The 26,951-nt window shown below is 43.9% G+C and overlaps 1 protein-coding gene across 1 annotated transcript in view; it reads right to left on the bottom strand.

The window, feature by feature from the left end:
* Positions 1-26,631, bottom strand: part of RIMS3 (regulating synaptic membrane exocytosis 3) — a 60,568-nt gene extending 33,937 nt beyond the window's left edge. Inside the window, exon 1 of the mRNA XM_033956158.1 lies at positions 26,415-26,631. Coding sequence (XP_033812049.1) covers positions 26,415-26,631 — 217 coding nt within the window. The remainder of the gene's footprint in view (positions 1-26,414) is intronic.
* Positions 26,632-26,951: the final 320 nt, after the last annotated feature.

Here is a 26,951-nt window from a genome sequence, read left to right on the forward strand (position 1 = left end):
TGCAAGGTCATGCATTTGGACTGCAAAAACTCGAGGAAACAGTACAGTTTAGAGGGTGAAGAATTTTGTGCATGAAAGAGGAGCAGGACTTGGGTGTGATTGTATGTGATGATCTTAAGGTGGCCAAACAGGTTGAAAAGGTGATGGCGAAAGCTAGAAGGATGCTAGGTTGCATAGGGAGAGGTATGGTCAGTAGGAAAAAGGAGGTATTGATGCCCCTGTATAAGACGTTGGTGAGACCTCATTTAGAATATTGTGTACAATTCTGGAGGCTGCACCTTCAAAAAGATATAAAAAGGATGGAGACGGTCCAGAGGAAGGCTACTAAAATGGTGTATGGTCTTCATCATAAGGCGTATGGGGACAGACTTAAAGATCTCAATCTGTAGACTTTGGAGGAAAGGTGGGAGAGGGGAGATATGATAGAGACGTTTAAATACCTACATGGCATAAATGTGCATGCTTCCAGTCACTTTCAATTAAAAAGAAGCTCTGGAATGAGAGGGCATAAGATGAAGTTAAGAGGTGATAGGCTCAGGAGTAATGTAAGGAAATACTTTTTTACAAAAAGGGTGGTAGATGCATGGAATAGGCTCTCAGTGGAGATGGTAGAGATGAAGACTCTATCTGAATTCAAGATAGCATGGGACAGGCACGTAGGATCTCTGAGGGAAAGGAGTGGATGCTGCAGATGGGCCATTTGGCCTTTATCTGCCATCATGTTTTTTATGTTTCATATGATCTCAAGACAAAAAACTGAAGGTATAATTGGGTGCATTGTCCTTCTTTGAAATGCAATAATCTTAAAAGAGATATTTGTTGGTTCAGGCAATTACAGTAGATAAATTCACAAACCATGCCTCAATAACATCTTCTGTTCAGTTATCTTAATCATGAGCTACATAAACTTTGATATACCACAAAATCATTAATATATCTAAATGGGTTACAATCTTAATAGGAAAAACTACACAGGGGTGAGAGGACAAAGTACAGGAAATGGGAAAGAAAACAAAGGAAAATGAACAATTAAGTACCAATTTTAATTAATTATACTACATATTAAATAAAAAAAATCACATTACCAATTTACAAGGGGATATAATATAGAATTAACTTTAATGGGGACAATACATGAAGGAGAGAGAGTGGGAGGGAAGAAACATGGACAAGTAGAGACAGAAACCAAAAGGGCAGCTGGAGGAAGAGTAGAGGAATAATAATAATAATAGTTTATTTTTATATACTGCAAAACCATCAGTTCATGGCAGTTTGCACAATAATAATTACACTAAGCAATTAGAAAGACTAAAACGCTTGGGAAAGAAACGACTGAGGGAGAGATAGGATTAAAGTCTACAAAATTCTGAGTGGAGTAGAAAGGGTACAAGTGGAGCAATTTTTCACTCCGTCTAAGGGACACTCGAAACAACAGGAGGAAATTTTTTCACTTGGAGAATAACTAAGTTCTGGAACATATTTCCAGAGGTTGTGGTAAAAGCGGATAGCGTAGCTGGTTTTAAGAAGTTCCTGGAGGAAAAGTCCATAGTCTGTTATTGAGAAAGACATGGGGGAAGCCACTGCTTGCCCTGGATCAGTAGCATGGAATATTGCTACTGGGCTTGATGGTCTGACCCAGTAAGGCTAGTCTTATGTTCTTATGTTTTTAAAATGACAGATTTAAACTTAATTAAAAAAAAAAAAAAAAAAGGTTCTGAACAGATGTAAAGAGGGAGCCCATTCCAGAGGGACATGGCAATGACCTGAAAGCAAGATTGTCAGGTACTGTAACCTGGTCTGCAGACATCTGGGGATATTTATTAAATACAATACAATTCAACTTCTTAAACTCCGTAAATTTCAACGTGGAATCATTGTGTCTTAGGGCAAGTTGAGTTACATTTGCGATATAGCTTTATTGATAGCGAGTTCAGTATTGCCATCTTGTTTTCAGGATGTCGGTCTGTGGAAAGAAGAGGGCTGGAAGGAGATGAGTCTACTAGGGTTTAATCTTTTCCTACTACAGAATGGAGGGTAAATGGTATGAAAACGATAAAGAATGAAAGAAAACGGGTGTAAAATGAATGATGAGCAAGCAGGAGAATTTTTAAAGGTATGCAGTATATTATAGGAAGCCAAATATTCTTTAAACAAGAGGGGGAGACGGTCACACAATCCAAAACCCAACTTTCATGTCCCTTGAGGCAGTTGAAGGAAGCTAAGACTTCAGAAGCTTTTCAGCACAGAAATCCTGAATTATATTCGAAACACTGGCCACGTTTGGAGGGAAAAGGCTAAAAAGGGCCTTGGGTTTTAGATTTTGGATTGTTTTCATGCAGCTGACATCTTGAGACTGAACAAAAGTGGGGGATTGGACTTCTATACTGTGGTTGCACATTCAAAGTGGTTATCTTATACCTAGCGTTTTTAGTGCCAGCCGCTCCGACACTCTTAAAATTCAAATGAGCGTACGAGCACTTACCACCACAGCCAGCGCTAAAAACGCTTGTGCAGCTTTGTAAAGGAGGGGTTAAGTGACTTGTCCAGGATCACAAGGAGCAGCCCTATAAATATTCTCAGAAATGGCTGCATTAAAAAGGTGCCTGTACTTGGCTTTCAACTACCCTTATGAACGAAACACTAAATGAGGACATGGGCCACATACCGATCACACCTAACCCCAAAGATCAGAAAAATGCAATATCCCAGACATCCAATTACAGGCCCATAGCAAACATCCCCCTATTCACTAAGCTTCAAGAAGGACTGGTCAACTTGGAACTAGTGAACTACCTAGACAAATTTGACATCCTTAGTGAGCATCAATCAGTATTCAGAAAAGGATACAGCACGGAAACAGTTATAGCCTCTATCCTAAACCACCTATGCGATCTTTTCAGCAAGGGAAAAAGTGCACTGATTTTGCAACTTGACCTTAGCAGAGCGTTCGATCTAGTAGACCACGAAATTATGCTACTATGCCTAGACGTAATGGGGCTCTCGGGAAAGGTAAAGAAATGGTTCCAGGAATTCCTAACCAATAGATCATACCGAGTAGCCAGCGAAGGGAATTATTCTAAACCATGGAAAAACCCCTCAGGGGTTCCCCAAAGCTCCCCATTATCAACCACACTATTCAACATCTATATCTCGTCCTTAGGCCATCTATTAAAAAAGTTAAGCTTAAACCATTATATATATGCAGATGATATATCCATCCTAATCCCCTTAAATGACATAACAAGCGAAACAATTGATAACCTTTCTCACATAATGACCAAAATCGAAAAATGGACAACCAACTTCAAACTGAAACTAAACACAGAAAAGACAAAAGTCTTCTTGGCAAGCCCCAAAGACAAAATCTCCATTACAACAATATAATTAAACGGCCACAATTACCAAATCTCCAAAACCATAAAAATACTAGGTATCACACTGGACACACACCTAACCATGGCAGACCACACGAACCTAGTGATGAAGAAATGTTTTTGTACACTCTGGAAACTAAGGACCATCAAAAAATACTTTGACGCTATGTCCTTTAGACTACTGGTACAGTCTCTGATCCTATCAACACTGGACTACTGCAACATCATTTATCTAGGTATCCCAGAAATAAAAGGAGAAAAATTAAGAATAGTGCAAAACACAGCAGTCCATCTAATCTTCAGACTGAGAAAAAACGACCACATTAGCCCTTAGTACAAAAAGTTGCACTGGTTACCAATGGAGGCGCGAATTTTATTCAAATTTGCCTGTATTTGTTTCAAGCAGGCCTGGGGTCTTGCACCTTCCTACCTACAACCTGACTTCATTTTACACAACCCCACAAGACCAACCAGAAACCAAAACATCTTTTCATACCCAAAGATCTCAGGCTGCAAATACAAATCCTTTTTGGACAGAACCTTCAAGTTCCAAGCAGGCAGACAGCAATCCTGGCTGAATAACTACATAAATAAAACCAATCTGACTTAAGGCACATTTCAAAAATCAATTAAAACTGAAGCCTCTACGCTCTCAAGGATATATTCCCTATCTTTCACGATGCAATTTAATATCCTCTTTCTATTTCTTATGTAACCCTCATTCTTGCCTCCTGTAATTCTTGCCTCCTCTCCAGCCTTCTTTGAATGTATACCGCCTAGAAGTCTCTCGACTATGGCGGTATAGAAGAATAAAGTTGTTATTATTATTATTTATAAAATATTTCATTCTTATTTAAAATTTTCTTATATCCTGCCTATCTACAATTGTAGGCAGCTTACAGCTCATAGAATCCTTATGGTACACAACCCCCCTCCCCCCCTTTTACTAAGTTGTGGTACAGACTTCTACTGTGGCCTGGAGCACCAAATACTTTGACACTCATAGAATTCCTATGAATGCCAGAGCAGCACTGGGGGGCATTTAGCATTCCAAGCTGCAAAAAAAACCCCCTCTACCTCAGCTTAGTAAAAGAGGGCCAAATACTTTACCCCCTCCCATCCCTTTTACAAAACCATAGCGCGGTTTTTAGCACCGGCCATGGCAATAATAGCTCCAATAGAATTCCTATGAACATCGGAGCTGTTACAGCCAGAGCCAGCACTAAAAACCACGCTACGGTTTTGTAAAGGGGGTGTTAGACAGCTGTGTATATTATAAAATACATGCGTACATTACAGCTCTGCCCCTCCTTCACCCACACTCTACCCCCGGGACCATATATGCATAGATCATGGAAAGGTTGCTTTTGTCAGCACACGTGTGTGTGTGTGCATGCATACAGTCACTCAGTTTTAGATGAATTATTTCCAGCATGTAAAGTACTTTTAATGCAGAAAATGCTTCATAAAATTGTCCACTTCAGATTCATCATTTTGGGAAGATGCACAAATTAATTCCCATATGCATTCCAAACCCAAGTCCCTCCCGCCACCATTTCTACTTGACCTCTGTCCTTTTCTCACCATTGTCTTGTTAGCACAAAGGTCTCCACTGTTTCTGTGTTCATTCTGCTGCCCCTCAATATCTCTCCTCGCTTCTCTCTCCTTATCCGCCTCCCAGAGAACTCCGTTCCTCAGATAAGTCACTCTTAGCGTTACCCTTCTCCTCCACTGCCAATTCCAGACTTTGTTCCTTTCATCTAGCTGCTGCCTATGCCTGGAATAAATTACCCGAGTTTGTCCGTCAAGCCCCTTCCCTTGTTTAAAAGCAGACTGAAAACCCACCTTTTTGATATGTAGGGTCATGAAATAGTTAACTGTTGTTTAAAATATTGCTCTGGCCTACATAGCTGAAAACAGTATATAATCTATTGACTGCATCTGCCTAAAATGTATGTCCCTACCTTACCACATTGTAAGCTGAATAGATAAGAGTTTGAGCCATGATGTACCCTGCCCTTCTGTACATTTAACTGTTAGAGTTAGATAGGTGTCCTGCTAGTGACCTGCTAGTGTGAGCTTAGAACCAATGAGTGTTAAGAAAAGTAACACGTGAAAAGCTTTTTCTAGAATTCAGTTGTATAGCCAGAAAAATGAATAAATATCTCTGTAACTTCCTGGTTTCGGCACTTCTGAGCCAGCTTGGAGCTCAGGGGTCCAGCATGCATGCTGTGAATAAAACTTGTACTTCTTCACGCCTCTGACTTTGTGTGTCCAAGTGACCTTTCATTTGGCTTCCGAACAGGGACTTGAAGGTCTCTTGACCACTGGTTACTCGATTGGTCACTTGTTTCTGGTCCTACGGCTGATATGTCTGCTTAGCCGGCTGCCTTCCTTTTGGGGGGTTGGCAGACCTCAGGACGTTGGACCGCTTCAACTGACTTATCTAGTCTCAGTTTAAAGTACAAGAATCTGTATCTGTATCTGTATCTGTACCTGGAGTGGCCACTATCTGGTAAGTGGGGATTGATCATCCCTATCCTGTCTCTCGTCTCCTGCCTAGTAAGCCACGTGATCTGTCGCTGAAAAGTTGTGGGAAAGGGATTCTAGGAACTGTTATTTTCTGGTTGAGTAACTGAACTGAAATCTGTTGTGTTTTGTGTGTTTGAGAGTGTCTGAGACGTCCTTGAGGACGAAGCGAGTGTGGACCTGTTAGTACTGCGTTTCCCTAGTCCAGAGATGGGCGGGGCCAGGAATTCAGGGAAGTGTTTTTGTCCTCCATTGCACAATGGGGGGATGTCTGTCTACCTGTGGGGATCCCTTGATATGTTAGCTAATTTTAAAAAAGGAATTTGTCTTTGATTATACTTAACAAATCAACCCTTATTTGTCTGTGCCAGTTAGAATGGCCGATATTTGGTGTGGGCTGGCCCCCTTTGGCTCCCTGGAAGAGGACATAACTCGTCAGGTTTTTATGCATTCGTTTGCTGTCAGTTCCTCTTCCAGTCAGCCAATTTTTGCATTCCAATGGGAAAACCCTTCCACTGGACAAACCTCCTAAGTAACCTGGACCCGTCTACCCCAGGGCTTTAAAATTAGCCCCTCTCTATTCAGCACTGCCCTTGCTTCAGACCTTGCCAAATTCTTCCCTTCATCTGATTCCCAAGTTCTGCAGTATCCCGGGTTCTTTATGACTTCTGTCTGTTCAAATGTATTAGTGAAGTTTAAACTGTCAGTTGTTCACAGCATGAGAGGAGAGTCAGTGGCGTACCTAGGGGGGGGCGGGGGGGGCGGGCCGCCCCGGGTACCAGCCCTAAGGGGGTGTTCCCGGCCTTGCCGTTCAGTCCCCCGCCACCCCCGAAGGACCGCTCGCCCCCCTGGCCTCCCCGCACCACCTATGAACAGCCGCAGCAGGATCGCGAAGTCAGCGTCAGCATCCCTGCGCTGCTTCCTACGACGCGATCCCGCCCCTCCTCTGACGTCAGAGGAGGGGCGGGACCGTGGCGCAGGAAGCAGCAGGGATCGCTGACGCTGACTTCGCGATCCTGCTGCGGCTGTTCATAGGTGGTGCGGGGAGGCCAGGGGGGCGAGCGGTCCTTCGGGGGTGGCGGGGGACTGAACGGCAAGGCCGGGAACACCCCCTTAGGGCTGGTACCCGACGCTGACTTCGCGATCCTGCTGCGGCTGTTCATAGGTGGTGCGGGGAGGCCAGGGGGGCGAGCGGTCCTTCGGGGTGGGTCGGGGCATCAGGCCTTCAGGGTGGGGCGGGCGGGCAGGCAAGCAGGCTTTCAAGGGGGAGGGGGGTGACAGGCAGGCAGGCAGGCCTTCAAGGGGGGGACAGGCCTTCGGGGGGGGTGTGCAGACATTCAAGGGGTGCAGGCCTTCAAGGGGGGCAGGCAGGCCTTCAGGGGGGTGCAGACCTTCGGGGGGGGTGTAGGCCTTTGGGGGGGTGCAGACCTTCAAGGGGGTGCAGGCCTTCAAGGGGGGAAAGGCAGGCAGGCCTTCAAGGGGGGGACAGGCCTACAAGGGGGGGGGACAGGCCTACAAGGGGGGGACAGGCCTACAAGGGGGGGGACAGGCCTTCAAGGGGGGGTGCAGGCCTTCAAGGGGGGGTGCAGGCCTTCAAGGGGGGAAAGGCAGGCAGGCCTTCAAGGGGGGACAGGCCTACAAGGGGGGGGACAGGCCTACAAGGGGGGGGGCAGGCCTTCAAGGGGGGGTGCAGGCCTTCAAGGGGGGGTGCAGGCCTTCAAGGGGGGTGCAGGCCTTCAAGGGGGGAAAGGCAGGCAGGCCTTCAAGGGGGGGACAGGCCTACAAGGGGGGGGACAGGCCTACAAGGGGGGGGACAGGCCTACAAGGGGGGGGGACAGGCCTTCAAGGGGGGGTGCAGGCCTTCAAGGGGGGGTGCAGGCCTTCAAGGGGGGTGCAGGCCTTCAAGGGGGAGACAGGCCTTCAAGGGGGGGAAAGGCAGGCAGGCAGGCCTTAAAGGGGGGACAGGCCTACAAGGGGGTGGGACAGGCCTTCAAGGGGGGGACAGGCCTTCGGGGGGGTGCAGACCTTCAAGGGAGTGCAGGCCTTCGGGGGGGGGGTGCAGTCCTTCAGGGGTGGGGTTTAGGCCTTCAGAGGGGGACAGACCTTCGGGTGGGAGGTAAAGTCCTTCGGGGGGTGCAGGTCTTCAGGGGTGGGGTGTAGCCCTTCGGAGGGGGGACAGACCTTCGGGGGAGGGGGGTCCTGGTGTAAAAGTACACAGAGGGAGAGAGGGAAGGGGGGGTTCAAAGATACATGCATATGCCAGACTTTGGGGGTTAGAAATAATGGGTCTAAAAACAGAGGAGTGGGAGAGAGATGGTGCATAATGGGATTTAGGGAGGGAAGGAACAGAAAGGGAGAGAACTTGGAAACAGGGGATGGTGTGGAGGGGGGATAGAGATACTGGATAGGAGGATAGTTGGGAACAGAAAGGGAGAGATGGTGGATCCTGGGGTGGTGGGGAGTTGAGAAAAGGTGAATCTGTGGATGGAGACAAAAAAAAGGAAAGATGCCAGATCTCCGGGAGAGGGAAGGGAAACGGAAGGGGAGAACAGAGATGGCAGACGGATGGTTAGCACGGAGAAAGGAGACCCTGGCAAGCAAGACAACAAGAGCCTGGGACCAACAAGATTTGAATATTGATCAGAGAACAAAAGGTAGAAAAAATAATTTTATTTTCTGTTTTGTGATTACAATATGTTAGATTTGAAAAGTGTACATGAGACAGCTTGAAATGGGAACTTTTCTATTTTTGTGAATGGCAAGGCTGAGTTCAGTTAAAATATATGCTTTATAAGAAAATATAATAATGTGTTTTATAAAGTTTATAAGCATTGCTGGCATACTCGGTGAGGTGTTCCTAGTGTTGGTGGTGGTGGTAGCATGTCAGTGTGTTGAGAGGAAGAGGTAGTCTGGGAAATTCTGCTGAGCAAACTCTGGGCCCATTTCCACCCCCAGTTAGTCCACTCCACTCAACTGGTTCACACACTGAGTGGGTCTTTGGGTGTTATTTCTGGGTAGTTGTTTTAGAATCTCTTCCAGTGGTTTGTCAGTATCTCCTTCTGGTCCAAGGAAGGAAACTTTGTCAACCTTAGCATTGACCTTCAGAATATGTTTGTAACAGCGCTGCTTGTGTGGCATTAGGCTATGTAGTGATCGAAAGAAAAAAACAGACCTTTGCACATTTTTGCACTATATGGTGGTTGTATGAGGAGATTCATTTCCTGCACAGTTAAGTCCATTTTTTCTACTGAATAATAGTATAGGTACAATGAAAGTAAATAGCAAAAATGTTTGAGTAGATAATTAAGGAAATCTTTTTCATATTGCTTGCTTATGGACTGGGAAAAAAGACTGTTCAAGCAAATGTCTCCAGAACTGCTTTAATGGAAAAATGTGATTTTTTTTTTTTTAAGTACTTTGTGAAATTTATTGTTGTTGTGAAATTTATTGTTATACTTTGTTTAAACTTAAAAAGCGGTGTCATTAACAGTGAATCTAATCGAAAAATCGATTCAACAGGGTGAATCGGATCGAATGAAATATTTTTCTCTGAATCGGGCAGCACTATTGGCTACCATGAGAATGGGCTACTGGGCATGATGGACCATTGGTGTGACCCAGTTAGGCTATTCTTATGTTATGTTCTCATCTGTAGGGGCCTTTGTTTTCACTTCTTATTTTAATGTATTTTTTTCCTGGGAACTTATCAGTGTTTTTTTATAATGGGAACAAAAATGGAAGAGAATTAATGTGTGTGGAATGGGGGGGGGGGTAACTAATTTCTTCAGCTAAATAATTCAATCCACTTCAAACAGACATAGGAGAACTCACGCACCATTCACACACCCTCCAACCAAAAACGTCAAAAGAAAAAAACTGTTCGACAACCTCCTAGCCATTCGAGCTGCAACACTTGACCCCCAACTCTACAACCTATTGACCTCGACCACAAACTACAAAACCTTAAAAAAAGAAATAAAAACCCTTCTATTAAAAAAACACATAAAACCAAACTAACATAATCAGAACTGTCCCAAGCATCACCTGCAACTACTCCATATGTACTTCTGATGTCATGACAATTCAGACATAATTTATGTTATGTTATGTTTGGAATAATGGTTACATAAATGAGGTTCAATAAAAGAAAATTTTCTGTGGGAGCATTTGTTGGAACTTCTGTTATCCTGATTTCTTCTATCTGTGGGCTTTCTTTAGCTAACCTACTTATCTGGGGCTTTCCACTTCTGCAGCTGCCCTTTTCACGGTCCACTTTGCGCTTGCACTCTCTGGGGAGGGGGGGTTGGGTCTGGGCTTGGTGGGGTAGGTGTGTCTGGTAGTTTTGTCTGGGTGGTGGCTGGGTGTTTCTTGGGTGCTTGTTGTGCGGATTGGTGTGTCTGGTGAGCGGTCTGGGTGTTGTTGCTTGTGGGGGTTTTTTTCATTATAAAATATGGCTGAGGGTCTAGTCCGGCTTATTATTCTTGTGGGTTCTGGGGTGGGATTTGTTTGCTTGCCCCAAGTTTTGGCCTTTTGTTGTGTATTGCTATGCCTCTCATTGGCAATTTTCTCTTGGGAGAGGCTTGTTCATGCTTGTTGTTGCTGTTACTCTTATTCTGTGTTCTTTTTGATAATGTATAAGTTTCTGTACAGACCATGGTTGCTTGTCTGGACCTTTTGCCATTCTCAATAAAAATATTTTGGAAAAAAAAAAAAAAAAAAAAAAGAAAATTTTCACTGCCTGTTTCTATTCTGACCATTTATTCCATTTCATGGTTATTGCAAAAAAAAAAAAAAAAAAAAAAAATTTTACATGAGGGGGGGGGGGGGTGTCAAAAAATGATGGGCCCCGGGTGCCACATACCCTAGGTACGCCACTGAGGAGAGTACTTTTCCTTTTGTGCTGATAAGGGCCATGAAGTGTGTAGCACTTCCAATGTGGTTTCTCCTGAAACAGATAAGTGGTTTTGCATTTGAAGTTTTTGGCTATGTTATAAAATGTATATGCATATTCAGAAATGCATATAAACGAAAAATATGATTTCTGGAACTTATATTCCATGCTAAAAAGAAGTTCTTTGTCCAAATTTAGTAGTTATTTGTCTAAATTTAAAAGTTCTGAAAAGGACTACATCTGTAATTTGATCTCTTTGATCTTTAAGCAACTCTCTCTCCTTTGTGAAATTCTGTAGGAAGGGGGAGTAAGTCTCTACTGAGACCCATGTTGATTGTAAAAAAAAATAAAAATGAACAATGTTTAAACTTGTGAGTACAGTAAAACTTTGGTTTGGGAGCATAATTTGTTCCAGAAGTAGGCTTGTATTCCAGGGCACTAGTGTACAAAAATATACATACTTGTATTGCAAGCCCTTGCTCGTTTGGAACAGTCACTGCATTTCTGCAGCGTCATATAGAGAGGACCCATTGGCTCAGTTGTGAAAATGTGATGTTTCTATACTGTATGTATCTGTATTGCAAGACGTTGCTGGTATAGCAAGTTAAAATTTAATCATTGCTTGTCTTATAGAACACTTGCAAACCAAGTTATTTGCAATCCAAAGTTTTACTGTATATTCCAATCTTTGTTTTGTATTTCTGTATATAAAAAATGTAAGTTTAGGTATAACAATGTAATTTTTAGGAATGCTTTTGTATTGAAGTAAATATTTTTGCCAGTCAGCTGATAGTGAAGGGACTGCTGCTTTAGAGAGCGCTTGTGTCAGACTACCCTGCTTAGTGGGTGGATCCAGAACTGCATTTAGCTTAATTTTATAAGTCAGCTCTTTGGGGTAGGAACCTGATATAGAATAGGGATTGAGAACAATTCTTATGTGTTAGTGCACATCTTAAGTTCAATTATTTTGTACCTTCTCTAAGCTTTTGTAAACCACATAGCTCTTCACGGTATTGCGGTATATAAACTGTTATTATTATTATTTATCTGTCTTTCAGATAGTGGGTCTGCCTTTTAAATTTTCCTGTGGCCATATTTACATTGATTTCAAGTATGCCTTCCTCGTGTCACCTACCTTGGCTTTAAAATCTCCAAGGGTACCAGGTCCCTTCCTACACCGAGGTCCAGGCTGTCTGTAGTCTCCCTGTCCCTGATAACTGCAAGGCTCTGAGCACCTTTCTCAGTATTGCAGGATACTGTCCCATCTGGATCCCTGATTTCTCTACTATTGCTCGTCCTCTGTATGATTCCACCAAAGGTGCTGACTCAGCCCCTTTTGTCTGGACCCAACTTCAGGAGCGGTCTTTTCGCTGCCTCCAAAAACTTCTGACTCAGGCCCCTGCCTTCTGGCCCTTCTGCCCAAGAAGCTGAGCTTTATGCTCTCACTTTTGCCCTGCGCCACTCTGCCTCTCAGTCTTGCAATATATATATACTGACTCCAAATATGCTTTCCTTAACTTGCATTCCCATAGGGCCATCTGGAAACATCGAGTTTCTTTATAGCCTCCGGCCGCCTGATCCATCATGCTCCCCTCATTCTTGACCTTCTTGAGGCCGTACAACTACCCTCACGTGTTTCTGTTATGCACTGCCATGCTTACAGACGCGTGACGGACCTTGTCTCTCGTGGCAATGCCCTTGCCGACCGCACAGCCCGAGCTGCCAGTCTCTGCCCCCTCTTTCGGCTCCTCTGTATACAATCATTCCTTTTCTGGATTCCCTTACACCCCAGTACGCTTCTCAGGAACAGACTTGGGCATGCATTATTTTGGGCCAGTCTGTCCTGAAAGGGGGGTGGATACAAAATGCGCCAATTCAAGTGCCAATCCAGACCCACACACTGATACTTCAAACGCAAGCACAACACCCTCATAGTTATTCCTCAACACCTGGCCCTCACGATTGTCAAAAGATGCCATGATCTGGCACACTCTGGAGAACCCGCTATGAAAATTGACTCTCAAGAGACATTTTTTTATCAATCACCTTGATCAGCTAGTCCGGAATATGGTCCGACAGTGTGTTGTTGGTTCTAGAATAAAATTCCCAATCAGATGACTGCCACCTCTTGGATACCAACCTATTGGAACATATCCGATGCAGGTTCTGTCTGTAGATTTTACCCACATGCCCATTTCCCGTTCCCTCAGTCACTTCCTAGTCTTCACAGACACCCTGACTAGATGGGTCAAAGCCTTCCTTACTTGCACTGAACGCGCCAGAGACGTAACCAAACACCTCCTGAATAATTCCGTGCTTTGGTCTCCCTGTTTTTATAGGCAGTGACAATGGCCCTGCTTTCATTGCCGATGTTGTCCAACAAATTGCTCAGGCCCTCCAAATTGAATAGAAATTATATGCTGCTTACCATCCTGAGAGCTCTGGTCAGGTCGAAAGAATAAACAGAACTCTTAAGACCCTTCTCACAAAATGAATTGAAGAAACTAATCTGTCCTGGTCTGTCCTGCTGCCTTCTGTTCTTTTTCAGATTAGATGCATCCCATCTAAGCCCCATTTGAGCTCATGTTCGGCCGGCAACCACCCATTGTGAACCCAGATCCTGGTTCCTTTGCTACTCTGGGATCAGATATCCTCCAGAGTCAGGTCCAGTCTTTAGCTAAAGCCCTTCAAGAGCTCCATAAATGGGTCCTGGAAAGGGCCCCACTACCGATAGCTATACAAGTCCATGGGTAATTCCCTGGAAATACAGTATGGCTAAAACTTGGAAGTCAGACCACCTGAAACCTAGGTGGATAGGTCCTTTTACTGTCCTAATTTCTTCTCTTACAGTTGTCAAAGGTGTCCGGACATGAAACTTGGTTCCACTACAACACGGATCTTCAGCTGAAGCTTTCTAAGACCTCAAAAGTTCTGAATATTTACCACTGTACTTAGCAGGTGTTCTGAATATAATTCTTTATAAGTGTTTGAGTTTAATTGACTGCCTGTGGTTCACACTGCCTTTAGCAAGTGTCTTGAGTATAACTGTTTGAAGTTTTCTAAGTTGTGCCTGAAAGAAAAATGAGTTTCCCCTGTTAGTATATATATATCTGATATTTGTGTTGCCCTTACTTATGCTTCTTTCTTCTGTATTTCTTTCCTATTGTACTTAACAAGTGCAGCCCCTTTGCCTGATGTTTGTTTGCATGAAGGAGTTAAGTACAGAAAGTGTCAAACATTTGAGGGTATTTTCTGTTTCCAACCTACTGGTGATGAAGTTTAAAAGTGGGCGGAAATCTGCATTGATGATGTTGAGGGTCCACTTATCAACTAGACTCTTATTGTAGACCCCACTCGCCCGGTGTCTTTGTATTGTGATACATGTGTGCTATTTGATGTTTCTCAAGGTCATGGTACTACCCCTAATTCAGTTTTGTGTGGCTCCCTAGATTGACAGCGTTATTATACCAAAAGTGCTAAGTATATATGTCTGTATAACCTGATGCCTTTAAGAACTGCCCCTATGAGGAAACCTTCACTAATGGTTGAGCCTGTCCTTTATGAGAAAGTGTCTTGTGGGCCACCTACAATAACCCACACAAATATCCCCCTAATACCCCGTCTGCCTCCCTTACTATAGGTCCTAGCTCCGGCCCCTTGTGTACTACAGGCTACTGTAATCCCATGGTTTTCACTATCACTGACCCATATAACTGGAATGCCAATGTCCAAGTCCAGAAGGCCAGAGACTGCATGGCATTGTATATTGATGGTAAAAGGTGAGACTCAGGTACTGATGTATATGTCCGAATTGTATCCCACTCATGTGCTCCTGTCTATCACTCTGTGGTGTTTCCCCAGTTTTATGAAATTATGAAAGTAGATACTAATATCCTGTAATCACTAGAAATCTGTTTATATAGTTTGCTGAAACTATAGGTCAGACTCTTAATGTTAGCAATTATTTTGTATGAGGAGGGACTGGTATGGGAGAACAGTGGCTATGGGAGGCAAAGCAGCTGGACATGTTAAACCTGACTTCACAGACCCTCACTTTTACGTCAGGTCCACGACCTTCACGATGGGCCTTGTCAACCTCCATTGTTGCTTCCCACTGTCTTCAGCGCCCTTCAGACACTGCTTAATGGAACTTCCTATGAATTATGGTCAGCTCCTGATAGTTGATACTGGCTCTGTGATCTGTTTGTCTACTCTTGGTTGCCTGCTTAATGGACTGGTACATGTGTGCTTTGCATGATCCGTCCCAGCTTCTTCCTGTTACCGCTGGCCGATGGTGAACACCTGGGAGCCCCTGTATTCAACACCAGAGGTCGCCAAAAGCAGTCTACTTCCACCAATTCCCTTAAAATAGGTGAATGGGGTGATGACTGGCCTGCAGAACGGATCATTGCTGCTTATGGACCTGCCACGTGGACCGAGGATGACACCTGGGGCTATCGGACCCCAATCTATATGCTGAACTGCATTATTTGTCTATAAGCTGTACTTGAACTGATAACCAATGAGACCTCCCGAGCTTTGAGTACCATTGGCAGAGCGAATGCTAAAATGTGCACTGCTATTTATCAGAATCGTCTAGCTTTGGACTATTTACTAGCTGCTGTGCCTGTGATAAATTCAACCTCTCCAACTGCTGCCTTGAACTTGAGTAAAATGATTGAGAACGATGTGGATCGTATCACCAAACTGGCTCATGTTCCTGACCAGACCTAGCGTGACCTTACTGCAGACTGGATCTCTGGTACCTTCAGCTCCTGGTTGCCCTCTGGTTCAGCATTGAAGATCATCTTGCTGGTTGCTGCCCTGTCTTCTCTGCTCCTTTGCTGCCTGCCCTGTGTGGTCCCCATAGCCATAAAGCTGCTCCACTGAACTATGGACTCTGCTGTCAAACGTTCCACTGCTGCATTGGCCCTCTCCCAGTATCGTCCCTTACCCACTGGGAACCCCGACTTTCCTGACCCCTAACTTTATTTTGTCAGGCTTGGCTCCTTAGGTACGCCAGCCTGAAAGGGGGGACTGTAGGGTCATGAAATAGTTAACTGTTGTTTAAAATATTGCTCTGGCCTACATAGCTGAAAACAGTATATAATCTATTGACTGCATCTGCCTAAAATGTATGTCCCTACCTTACCACATTGTAAGCTGAATAGATAAGAGTTTGAGCCATGATGTACCCTGCCCTTCTGTACATTTAACTGTTAGAGTTAGATAGGTGTCCTGCTAGTGACCTGCTAGTGTGAGCTTAGAACCAATGAGTGTTAAGAAAAGTAACACGTGAAAAGCTTTTTCTAGAATTCAGTTGTATAGCCAGAAAAATGAATAAATATCTCTGTAACTTCCTGGTTTCGGCACTTCTGAGCCAGCTTGGAGCTCAGGGGTCCAGCATGCATGCTGTGAATAAAACTTGTACTTCTTCACGCCTCTGACTTTGTGTGTCCAAGTGACCTTTCAGATATAGCTTTCAATCCTTAACCCTACTCCTCTGCCATCCAACCCAGCCCGCTGATTAACCGTTCCCCTTAACTGTACCCATGACATCTTGTTTGACTATCTTGTCTGTTTAGATTGTAAGCTCTTTAGAGCAGGGACTGTCTTCTTTGTGACTCTGGTAGAGTTATAGGAATAATTCATAGTAGGGCAATTCTTCTGGGAGCTCCGATGTAACTACTCACCTGAAGTCTCACTAGGGAAATGAGTTAAAGGAGATTAGGTAAAAGTGTAACTACTCATTGAGTTTCTCAGATAAGATGGACTTGACGAAGGCCACAGAAGCCTCTTTAGGGAGGTCAACATGACTTTTCAATTAGGAGTCTCTCTTGAGAAGGAAACATGTGATTGAAACAAGACAAAAATTGGATCCAACTTGACCTGCTTAACAGTCCAAATTTGTAAGTATCACTTCCACTAAAGCTGTAGAAACAGTTGCCTTGGTGAAAATCTTAAAGCTATTTTTTTTTCTAATTAATAAAACCCCAAGTCAATCATTGCCCCAGAGAACATTCCTGTGTTGTTCCGAAGACACCAAGTAAAGTCTTGAGAAAGAAATGTTTCTGTGCTTTTTGAGTAGAAACAGATTAGACTCTGCGTCTTTTATAGGGCTGCTGCAATGTAACCCCCTCCCCCCCCACACACACACAATTTCCTGAAGAAGAATTAGGATCATTTCCAGTTCCCCAGGGCTCGTGAGAGTTGCAATTTCAGCACCATGGAGAGCGACAGCGTAACCTGAGCAATACCCGTTCCAGGAAAAGCGCTGAGCTTGTAAATGTATAAAGGGAAAAGAAGAGATCAAAGGTGCCTTAAGAATGACACATCGTCTGCGTGTTAATAAGGCTGCGGAAGTTTGCTTCTGGGCACTTCCAATCTGCACTGAAGCAGGACTGTTCTCCGAAATGTCCCAGGAGCCTGTATATTCTGCAGCTCTGTACTGGTGTTCTCTGGAACTCTCCCAAGCAACCAGTTAATCCACTATGTTTAATTCACCACTGCTATTATTAAAGATCGTTGTGTGTGTCGTATAAGTTCTGGTTTATGTTTGATTGTAGGAGCTCAGAGCCACGGTAATTTGGTACCTTCACAAGCCTCCAGTAATGAAACAAATACTGCAGTATCCAAAAAGATACTGAAGTACCAGGGTCAGTAACGTAGTCGGGGGGGGGGGGGGTGGATCTTCAAAAATCAGAACAGAGAAACCGGGCAAAGAAGGGAGGTTTTACTATTACAATTTGATGGCCTCGATGAAGGAAAGCAACACAGTCTTGGTGGAATTTCTATTTCATCAGAAGCGTGACCGATTGTGGATTTTAGCATTGTGGCGCAGTGGTTGGAGCTACAGCCTCAGCACCCTGGGGTTGTGGGTTCAAACCCCGTGCTGCTCCTTGTGACCCTGGGCAAGTCACTTAATCCCCCATTGCCCCAGGTACGTTAGATAGATTGTGAGCCCACCGGGACAGAGAGGGAAAATGCTTGAGTACCTGGTTGTAAAACCGCTTAGATAACCTTGATAGGCGGTATATAAAAACCTAATAAACTTGAAACTTGTTCTGAATCAATGAGAAGGAAGGACTCCCAGATAAGAGGGATAAGAGGCTGCTCACCATGTGGCTTTCCCCTTGTACAGAGCAGGAATGTGAAGAACACCTTACCAAGTGCAGCCTGGGACTCTGTCAAAGGAATTAAGGTTGGGCCTTTGAAAATAATTGTTCAGCCTCTATGCTTTAGGTTATGTTTGCTGTCCCCCTTGAAGTGGTTGTCGAATCCACAGGACTCCAGAAGGTAAAAGGGGACAGTGATGATGGGCAAATCCCAGTGAGGTATGACCTACCAGCTGAGCTGCTATGAAATGTCAAAGGACCATTATTTTTGAGAGAATTTTTTTTTTCTTTTAAGTCGAAATGGTAATCTTCCTGCCTTGTTTGATAATGGTCACAACCTAACTTTAGGGGATGCATTGCATTAAACAAGACACCACCACCACCACCACAGCCATTCTAACTATACACATATATTGTAAAGGTTTTCAGTCTGGGTCAGAAGGCCAACAAGGGACTCTCATAAGAAATGGTCCCTCTAGCCCAGTGGTTCCTAAACCCTGTCCTGGGGAACCCCCAGCCAGTCGGGTTTTCAAGATATCCCTAATGAATATGCATGAGAGAGATTTGCATACCTGTCGCTTCCATTATATGCAAATCTCTCTCATGCATATTCATTAGGGATATCTTGAAAACCCGACTGGCTGGGGGTCCCCCAGGACAGGGTTTGGGAACCACTGCTCTAGCCCAATAGCCCATCCTCACGGTGGCCAATCCAGGTCACCAGAACCTGGCAAAAGCACAAAGAATAGCAAGATTCCAAAACCCCAAAGAGTAGCAACATTCCATGCAGAATCCCCAAAAAGTAGCAAGATTCAAGAACCCCAAAGAGTAGCAACATTCCATGCGGAATCCCCAAAGAGTAGCAACATTCCATTTGGAATACCCAAAGAGTAGCAACATTCCAGAACCTCAAAGAATAGCAACATTTCATGCGGAATCCCCAAAGAGTAGAAACATTCCATGCGGAATCCCCAAAGAGTAGCAACATTTCACAACCTCAAAGAGTAGCAACATTCCATGTGGAATCCCCAAAGAGTAGCAACATTCCAGAACCCCAAAGAGTAGCAACATTCCATGCGGAATCCCCAAAGAGTAGCAACATTCCAGAACCTCAAAGAGTAGCAACATTCCATGCGGAATCCCCAAAGAGTAGCAAGATTCCAGAACCCCAAAGAGTAGCAACATTCCAGAACCTCAAAGAGTAGCAAAATTCCATGCGGAATCCCCAAATAGTAGCAAGATTTCAGAACCCCAAAGAGTAGCAACATTCCAGAACCCCAAAGAGTAGCAACATTTCATGCTACCAATCCAGGGCTTGGATCTTTGCCAAAGGTTTGAGACAGGCAGTCATAATATGATTGCCAGTGTGGTTGCCATCTGGTCAAACCAACAAAAGTGACCCATCAGTTCACCAAAAGCCCAAGAATCAGCAGAAGGTGCTGAATAACTCATTTTGCCCTTTTCCCCTTTTAACAAGCAATTATCCCTTTCCGTATTATCTCAGTAGGCAGTTCAGTGATGCCTGTGTTCATTTTAGAACTTAGCAGCAGGAACACAGCCTTGACTGGCTCGTAATCTCAGCAGTCCTGACAGCAGAGAACTGGAGGTGGGATAACTCCGTAGAAGGAGCTACATTTGCCATTTGAAATGGCATCCTGTGAATTTTGTGTTTCCAATGGAAGATATTAATCTGCAGTCGATACATCAGCAAATAGACAGAGTGTGAGCCCACCAGGACAGATAGGGGAAAATCCTTGGGTACCTGAATGGAAACCACTTAGGCTATACGTGGTATATAAATACTGAAAAAATTAAAATGGGGCAGAATGGTCTGCAAGCAACTACTGCCTGGCAAGAAAGCATGCACGTGATCCCAGTTTTGATGTGACGTGTACACTGAGAGACTGTAAGTACGCCGAATCTTTGTGAGTGATTTTCAGCTGAATTCACACAATTTCAAATTGGATTGCTTTATTGATCCATCAACCATTTCACTAACCCATGATGCAGGCGGGCATGCTGAAACCCAGCCCGTGTCGGGGCCACCAATAAACTGAAGTCTGATTGCCTGAAACTTGAAGGGTCCTTTGTGCCTTGTACTGTGGCTCCCTCTCTGCTTCTCACCAAGCAAGCTCCCCAGAAATCTCTCACCTCTACATTTTCCCTCTTTTACAGTGTCACCACTTTAACCCCACTGTATCCAAAGACGTCTCCCCTTTCTCCTTCATTCTCTGTCATTTCGTCCCTTATTGTCCTTCCATATCATCTCTGTTTATCATCTTTCTACCCCTCTCTCAGGGGAGATCCAGAAACACAAAGGCAAGGTCACTATAGTTAGAGTGATGAAAGAGACCTCTCTAGAACAACAGTCTCATTTTGTGACCATGGCATAGAAAGTTCATTATTTTGAGGTCCAGAAAGCTTTGTAGGAGTGTTGGGCATACATTTCTGCTGGGCATCACTTATATTTGATTTAAAAAAATAATTCAGTGCATTGTAGTATATGCTGTAATGTGTTTAGAGAAGAGAATTCTACCAAGCATCTTTCACTTTTCTACACCTAAATTGTCCTTTTGATTATTAAGGAGTTTGGCAATACAATAAGCAGAATATTTTAGATCTGGTTTGACATTTTACTCACCTCTCTGACAATAGAAAAAAAAAAATTGCCTAGGACAGCTGTCCTTCTGCTTGCATCTGCCCTCACCACGCCAAGCCAGCAGCAATAAAGTCTATCGGATGACTGGCGTAGCCAGAGAGGGATGGGCAGGGTCGGCAGGGTGCATCTGCTGCTGTTCCTAAAGCATGTTACCTTCTTTTGTACCACACATCTTCTTAACAGCTTTCACCCTAAACAGGTGCACAGTTGGGATGATGATCAAGTCACGCTGCCTATTGAATCAGCTCAGATGAGGGTGCCATGCCCATTTTCTACCCCACAACATATAAGCCGGCTGCTTCAAAGAGAATGCCCCATCCACTCACACCACCCCCAACCCTCAAACACCATCTTGCTGCATGTTCAGTTCTGAATAGAGGTCTCCAAAACCCCCTCTCAAAACCGCATTTGTGCAAGTGCCTCTGAATTTTCAAACTCCTGTAAACAAACTGGCATCGGACGAGAGCCTAATTGCAACTCAACTTTCCTTCCTTCTAAAGGTGTCAGAAGAAACATTTCCTTTCTTCCAAGCATGTTTTCAGAGCATCCTCTCCCCTTCTAATGACTTCTCAAATTGTTCAAAAGATGCTCAAAAAATTATACTGAAAATGACCTATTACGTTCTTGAATTTTTGTTGTGTTTTTTTTTTACAAAACTCATATAGTTGACTCTAGGGACTGAGACCTACTGGTGTTTTTGGCAAAATGCTCTCAATTTGAATAACAGTTAATGCTCCAATTAAAAAAATTAGCAAGAGAAACTATGATCTTATGCCCCCTACAGATTCCTGAAGCCTTGATAAATATTCTGCTAGAAAATGAGGCAAAATAAATGGCAGATTGAGCAAACGGTGCTTTTAAGAGTCTGATGAAGTACAGCAGGTCATGCTAACATGGCGATCATCACTTAGCACCTATAGAAATGACAAGGGCTCATCTTCTCTACTGGCTGTTATCGAGAAGACATGGAACGATTACCGAGAATAAAGCATGCCGCTAAATGACATTGCAGAGTTTTATACACTATCACACGTTCACCAAAAAGGTGCGTTGAATGCAGTGAGAAAAACTCCACAAGAGCCTAAAACTTATCCAGTGAAAGAAATGCACGAGTTCATTCAAATATGCAAAGGAGGAAAAAGCCTCCGAAAATGCAGCGCAAGCCAGCCGCAGCTGCGGCTTTAAGGCCTGCCTGGACAAAACCTCACGGGCATTAAAAAAAAAAACCCTCCTTTTTGTCACATTAAAAATGACTCTGTGCAATGCAGGGAAAAGAAGACAAAAGTTCCAGATAAGTGCTTGTTTACTGCTCCCCAAGTAGGATTGACTAGAAGTTACACGCTGAGGCAGCATGAATTTTTGAAGTGCTGGCCATCTTTGGTGTGCCGATCCTTCAATTTGCCGTGGCTGGCTTGCGCTGCATTTTCGGAGGCTTTTTCCTCCTTTGCACATTGGAATGAACTCGTGCATTTCTTTCACTGAATAAGTTTTAGGCTCTTGTGGAGTTTTTCTCACTGCGTTCAGTGGTGAAAGCGTAAGAGTGTGTGTATTGTTAGACTATCACAGAGTTTTACGTCAAAATAAAACAACAATGACGTAAAGAAGCCATTAATGCCAAAGAAGCCCCTAAAGAGCAAAGAACTGACTGAGGGAATATGGCCGCCCAATATCTCCAAGACACCACAAAGAAAGAGATCAAGTGCCCAGTGAGCAGCAAACAAAGAAACCAGCATCGTGGCCAGAAGAATTGGGACTTCAAATGTTCTTTTTGACTATTTAAGTCCCTGTTCTTCTGACTAAGTTCACTCAGTGTCTCTAAGCGGCAAAAGCAGCCTTCTCTAGATGGTAGGGAAACTTATTTTAGTAGATAGTAGAAAGCTCTATTTGAATAAATTAATCTCTATCTAATCCAACTATATTCATTTTGTTTATAACTTAAGAACCTAAGAATAGCTTTACTGGATCTGACCAATGGTCCATCAAGCCCAGTAGCCCATTCTCACAGTGGACAATCCAAGTCCCTAGTACTTGACCAAAACCCAAGGAGTAGCAACATTCAATGCTACCAATCCAGGGCAAGCAGTGGCTTCCCCCACGTCTTTCTCAATAACAGACTGTGGACTTTTCCTCCAGGAACTTGCCCAAACCTTTCTTAAAACCAGCTACGCTATCCGCTCTTACCACAACCTCTGGCAATGCGTTCCAGAGCTTAACTATTCTCTGAGTGAAATAAAATTTCCTCCTATTGGTTTTACGAGTATTTCCCTGTAACTTCATCGAGTGTCCCCTAGTCTTTGTACTTTTTGACGGAGTGAAAAATCGATCCACTTGTACCCGTTCTACTCCACTTGTTATGTAAACCGAGTGGAGCTCCCTTTTTGGAGATGATATGTTATATAAATGTAAGTTTTAGATTAGATTAGATTTTAGCCTGTGATGGAACGGAATTCATATTGTCCATCACAGTACGTCCACAAGATGTTTAGGAAAATTCCAACTGTAGAATCAGGACTTAGTGGATGCGGAGCCCTCATCGCCCTTCTTTGTGGGAACAGTCTTCCCTGTATCTTTTAGGTACAAGGGCAAAGTCTCCATTTTATGTGAAATATTGCTTTTAGGCCTGGATTCTCTGCTCAGTGAAAAAATACCATTTAAATGCCAGTTGTCACCAATTTTCAAGACACCAACCGGCGCAGGAATCATGCCTCTGAAGGCGCTATACGACGCCTAATGCTGCTATGGGCATGGCTAATGCCAGAAGCAGTATTAGGCGGCATAAAGAGCCTACAGAGATGAAATTCACATCAAAGGTAGGCCCTGGCCTACATTTCCAGCGCCTTCCTTTGCCGGAGGCGCGATTCTTTACCTGGCGCCGCCAAGTGATTGACTCATGATCGGCGGCCGGTTAGAGAATCCAGGCCTTAATGCTTAAAGCCAGGGCTGCCCAAGTCCGGTGCTCGAGATCTACTGGCAGACCAGGTTTTCAGGATATCCACAATGAATATGCACGAGAGAGATTTGCCTGCACTGCCTTCTTGGTATACAAAACTCTCTCATGCATATTCATTGTGGATAGACTGAAAACCTGGCCTGCAAGTAGATCTCGAGGACCGGACTTGGGCAGCCCTGCTTAAAGCGATAAAAATTGAACCAACCCATTATTTGTCCTTTGTGTTTAAAGAACTTCATTCCGAATCGTCCATTTCGATCTGAAGCGTCTGTTCCCTTGCATAGTCCAGCTTTAAGAAAAGTGTATTCTGAAGAAACCTAGAGATGCTCCTTTTCTGTTGTTAGACCATCACTGTGGAACCAACTTCCTATGAATATAAGAACAACTGTACATACAAAAGAATTCACGAGGTTTTGTTTAATTTGAATGACAACCATGAGCTTTAAGAATGATGCAACAAGCATAACTGAGAACAGGAATATGAAGAGGTTTTCGATGATATAGAACACTTTCAAATTGTAGAACTGGAATAGGGATGATAGAAGTTGTGTGAACCTCTCCTAAAGTCACTTCATTGGCTTCCCAACTGTTTCTGAATACAATTCAATGACCTACAGCTGCCCCTCACTCTCTCTTCACTTATTGCTCCCTACGATCCCCCCGCGAACTCCATTCCACTGGTAAGTCCCTCCTCTCTGTGCCCTTCTCTTCAACTGCCAACTCCAGACTCCGTCCCTTCTGCCTTCCTGCACCATATACTTCGAACAAGCTGCCTGAATCCCTACACTGGGCTCCATCTCTGGCAGTGTTCAAGGCCCAGTTAAATGCCTTCGAGAAAAACCTATGTGTAAAAAATGCAATGAATATCATTAATGTGCATTTTTTATACAAATGATCTACAGCAGTGTTCTTCAACCGCTGGTCCACGGACCGATGCCGGTCCACAGAATAATTCTTTTATTTCTGCTGGTCCATAGGTGTAAAAAGGTTGAAAAACACTGATCTACAGTCCATCTAAGACTTTTCTCCTCTTAAATGAGGCAGTGTCACTTCAGCCATATCGTTGGTAATAATTGGTCCCAGTCAGATCAGATTGGCTCTTTTACACAAAAATACCTAATCCTCTACCCATGGCTGTTCTTGGGCTCTTTTCTCTCTGCCCAAACTATACAGGAGTGTCCTGCAATCCAAACCATTTGTCTCTTACACCAGCTGGACCAGACTCTCCTATTGCTGTCATTCATCCTGCGTTTATAATCAAGTGCTGGGACTCCAGCCTTGCTCCTGACCCAGTTCTCTCTGTTATAAAGGAATAGTGAAAATCAGTGAAGTTAAAAGCCCACCTCTTTGAGAGCACTTTCGACTTTTAACTCCTCTCACCTTGGGTTCTGCATCCCCAACCCTATATGTCATGTTTGTATGTCTAAGTTACATTGTAAGCTCTTCTGAGCAGGGACCGTCTATAAATGTCTGCCCACCTCTTTGAGAGCACTTTCGACTCTTAACTCCTCTCACCTTGGGTTCTGCATCCCCAACCCTATATGTCATGTTTGTATGTCTAAGTTACATTGTAAGCTCTTCTGAGCAGGGACTGTCTATAAAAGTCAGCCCACCTCTTCGAGAGTGCTTTCGACACCTAACTCCTCTCACCTTGGGTTCTGCATCCCCAACCCTCTATGTCATGTCTGTATGTCCAACTTAGATTGTAAGCTCTTTGGAGCAGGGACCATCAATAAATGTCAGCCCACCCCTTTGAGAGTGCTCTCGACTCCTAACTCCTCTCATCTTGGGTTCTGCATCCCCAACCCTCTATGTCATGTTTGTTCAAGTTAGATTGTAAGCTCTTTGGAGCAGGGACCGTCTATAAATGTCAGCCCACCCCTTTGAGAGTGCTTTCGACTCCTAACTCCTCTCGCCTTGGGTTCTGCATCCCCAACTCTCTATGTCAAGTCTGTCTGTCCAACTTAGATTGTAAGCTCTTCCGAGCAGGGACTGTCTATTAAATGTCAAAATGTACAGCACTGTGTATACCTATCAGTGCTATATAAGTAATGAGGAGTACAGTGGTGCCTCACACAACGAACTTAATTCGTTCCAGGAGCAAGTTTGTTATGCGAAAAGTTCGTTATGTGAAACGCGTTTTCCCATAACAATACATGTTAAAAAAAATAATTCGTTCTGCAGCATAAAATATGCTAAGATGACATAAAAAAAGATAAATTTGTCAAAATGGTGAAAATGGTGGTCTTGCTGAGGCCAAACTCTTTGACGAGGTCACACTGTTTTACCCCACATTCACTCCTTCTAATTATTTCCCGTTTCATTTCAACAGAAATCACCTTCCTGCTTTTTTTAGAAGCCATGATATATAAAAAATATTGAGTTTATCTTAAAAGGACGACTGTATACAGTGAGAGAGGGCAGTTAAGCGCAGTGACTAATGACTGCCTGCAGTGCCTGCGCGGAAGGATGCAATACATCGGCAGCTCGGGCGACTTCGTTGTGTGAAACGAAGTTCGTTGTGTGAAACGAAGTTCGTTGTGTGAAGTTCGTTGTGTGAAACGAAGTTCGTTGTGTGAATCAAGACATGAAGTTCGTTGTGTGCAGCGTTCGTTGTGTGAGGCGTTCGTTATGCGAGGCACCACTGTAGTAGTAACCTGTGTTTTAGGATATTTTACTGAGCTGTTTTTAGATTTGGGTTTCTACAGCTTCTGTATGTAATTTGTGTACACCACTTAGATAAGTGAACTATAAGTAATAAAACCCAAATCTGGTTAATGGTAAAGAGCTCTTGAATTACACAAGTCACTCGTGCCACCTGTTTGGCTGTGTTTTTCACATTTCTTTTTCAAGAAGAAATCTGCAGATGTGATTTGGAAACAAGAGGGGTTCTTACCCGGCTGGTTAAGTTGTAGTGTGCTTTTACTCCACTGGGACAATCCCACAATGGCCACCATTTTGGCCCCCAAACTGGAACGTCTCTTCTTGTTGGTGCTGATGCTGGCGGCATCAGGAGGGACCCCACCACTTTTTTCAATGTTGTACATCTCTCCGCTGATGCTGGAGCTGCGCACCACATTCCTGGCTGAGGAACTCGACTCCCCGTTAAACATGGTCAGAAGAATCGCTGGCCTCGTGCAAAGAACTTCTGAAGGCAAAGCAGCTGTGGGAAAGGACAGGAAAAAGAAGCAGGAAAGGGAGAAAAAAAAGAATGTTACAATTGGCAGAGAAGTCTTTCCGCATCGAAAATGGCACAAACTCACTGCAACCAAGCAGAAATGTGTCTGTATTTCATGTGTCCTTCCACGTCACACTCATCAAGAAAACAATAAGACAAAAATGTTAGCTCTGCTTTACGATCCTTTACAATGGCTTTGGAGTAGAGAATGACACGGTGACAGAATTCATCACCGTTCCCGTCCCCGCGGATAAC

The sequence above is a fragment of the Geotrypetes seraphini genome, chromosome 8, assembly GCF_902459505.1.
Source record: "Geotrypetes seraphini chromosome 8, aGeoSer1.1, whole genome shotgun sequence".
NCBI lineage: Eukaryota > Metazoa > Chordata > Amphibia > Gymnophiona > Dermophiidae > Geotrypetes > Geotrypetes seraphini.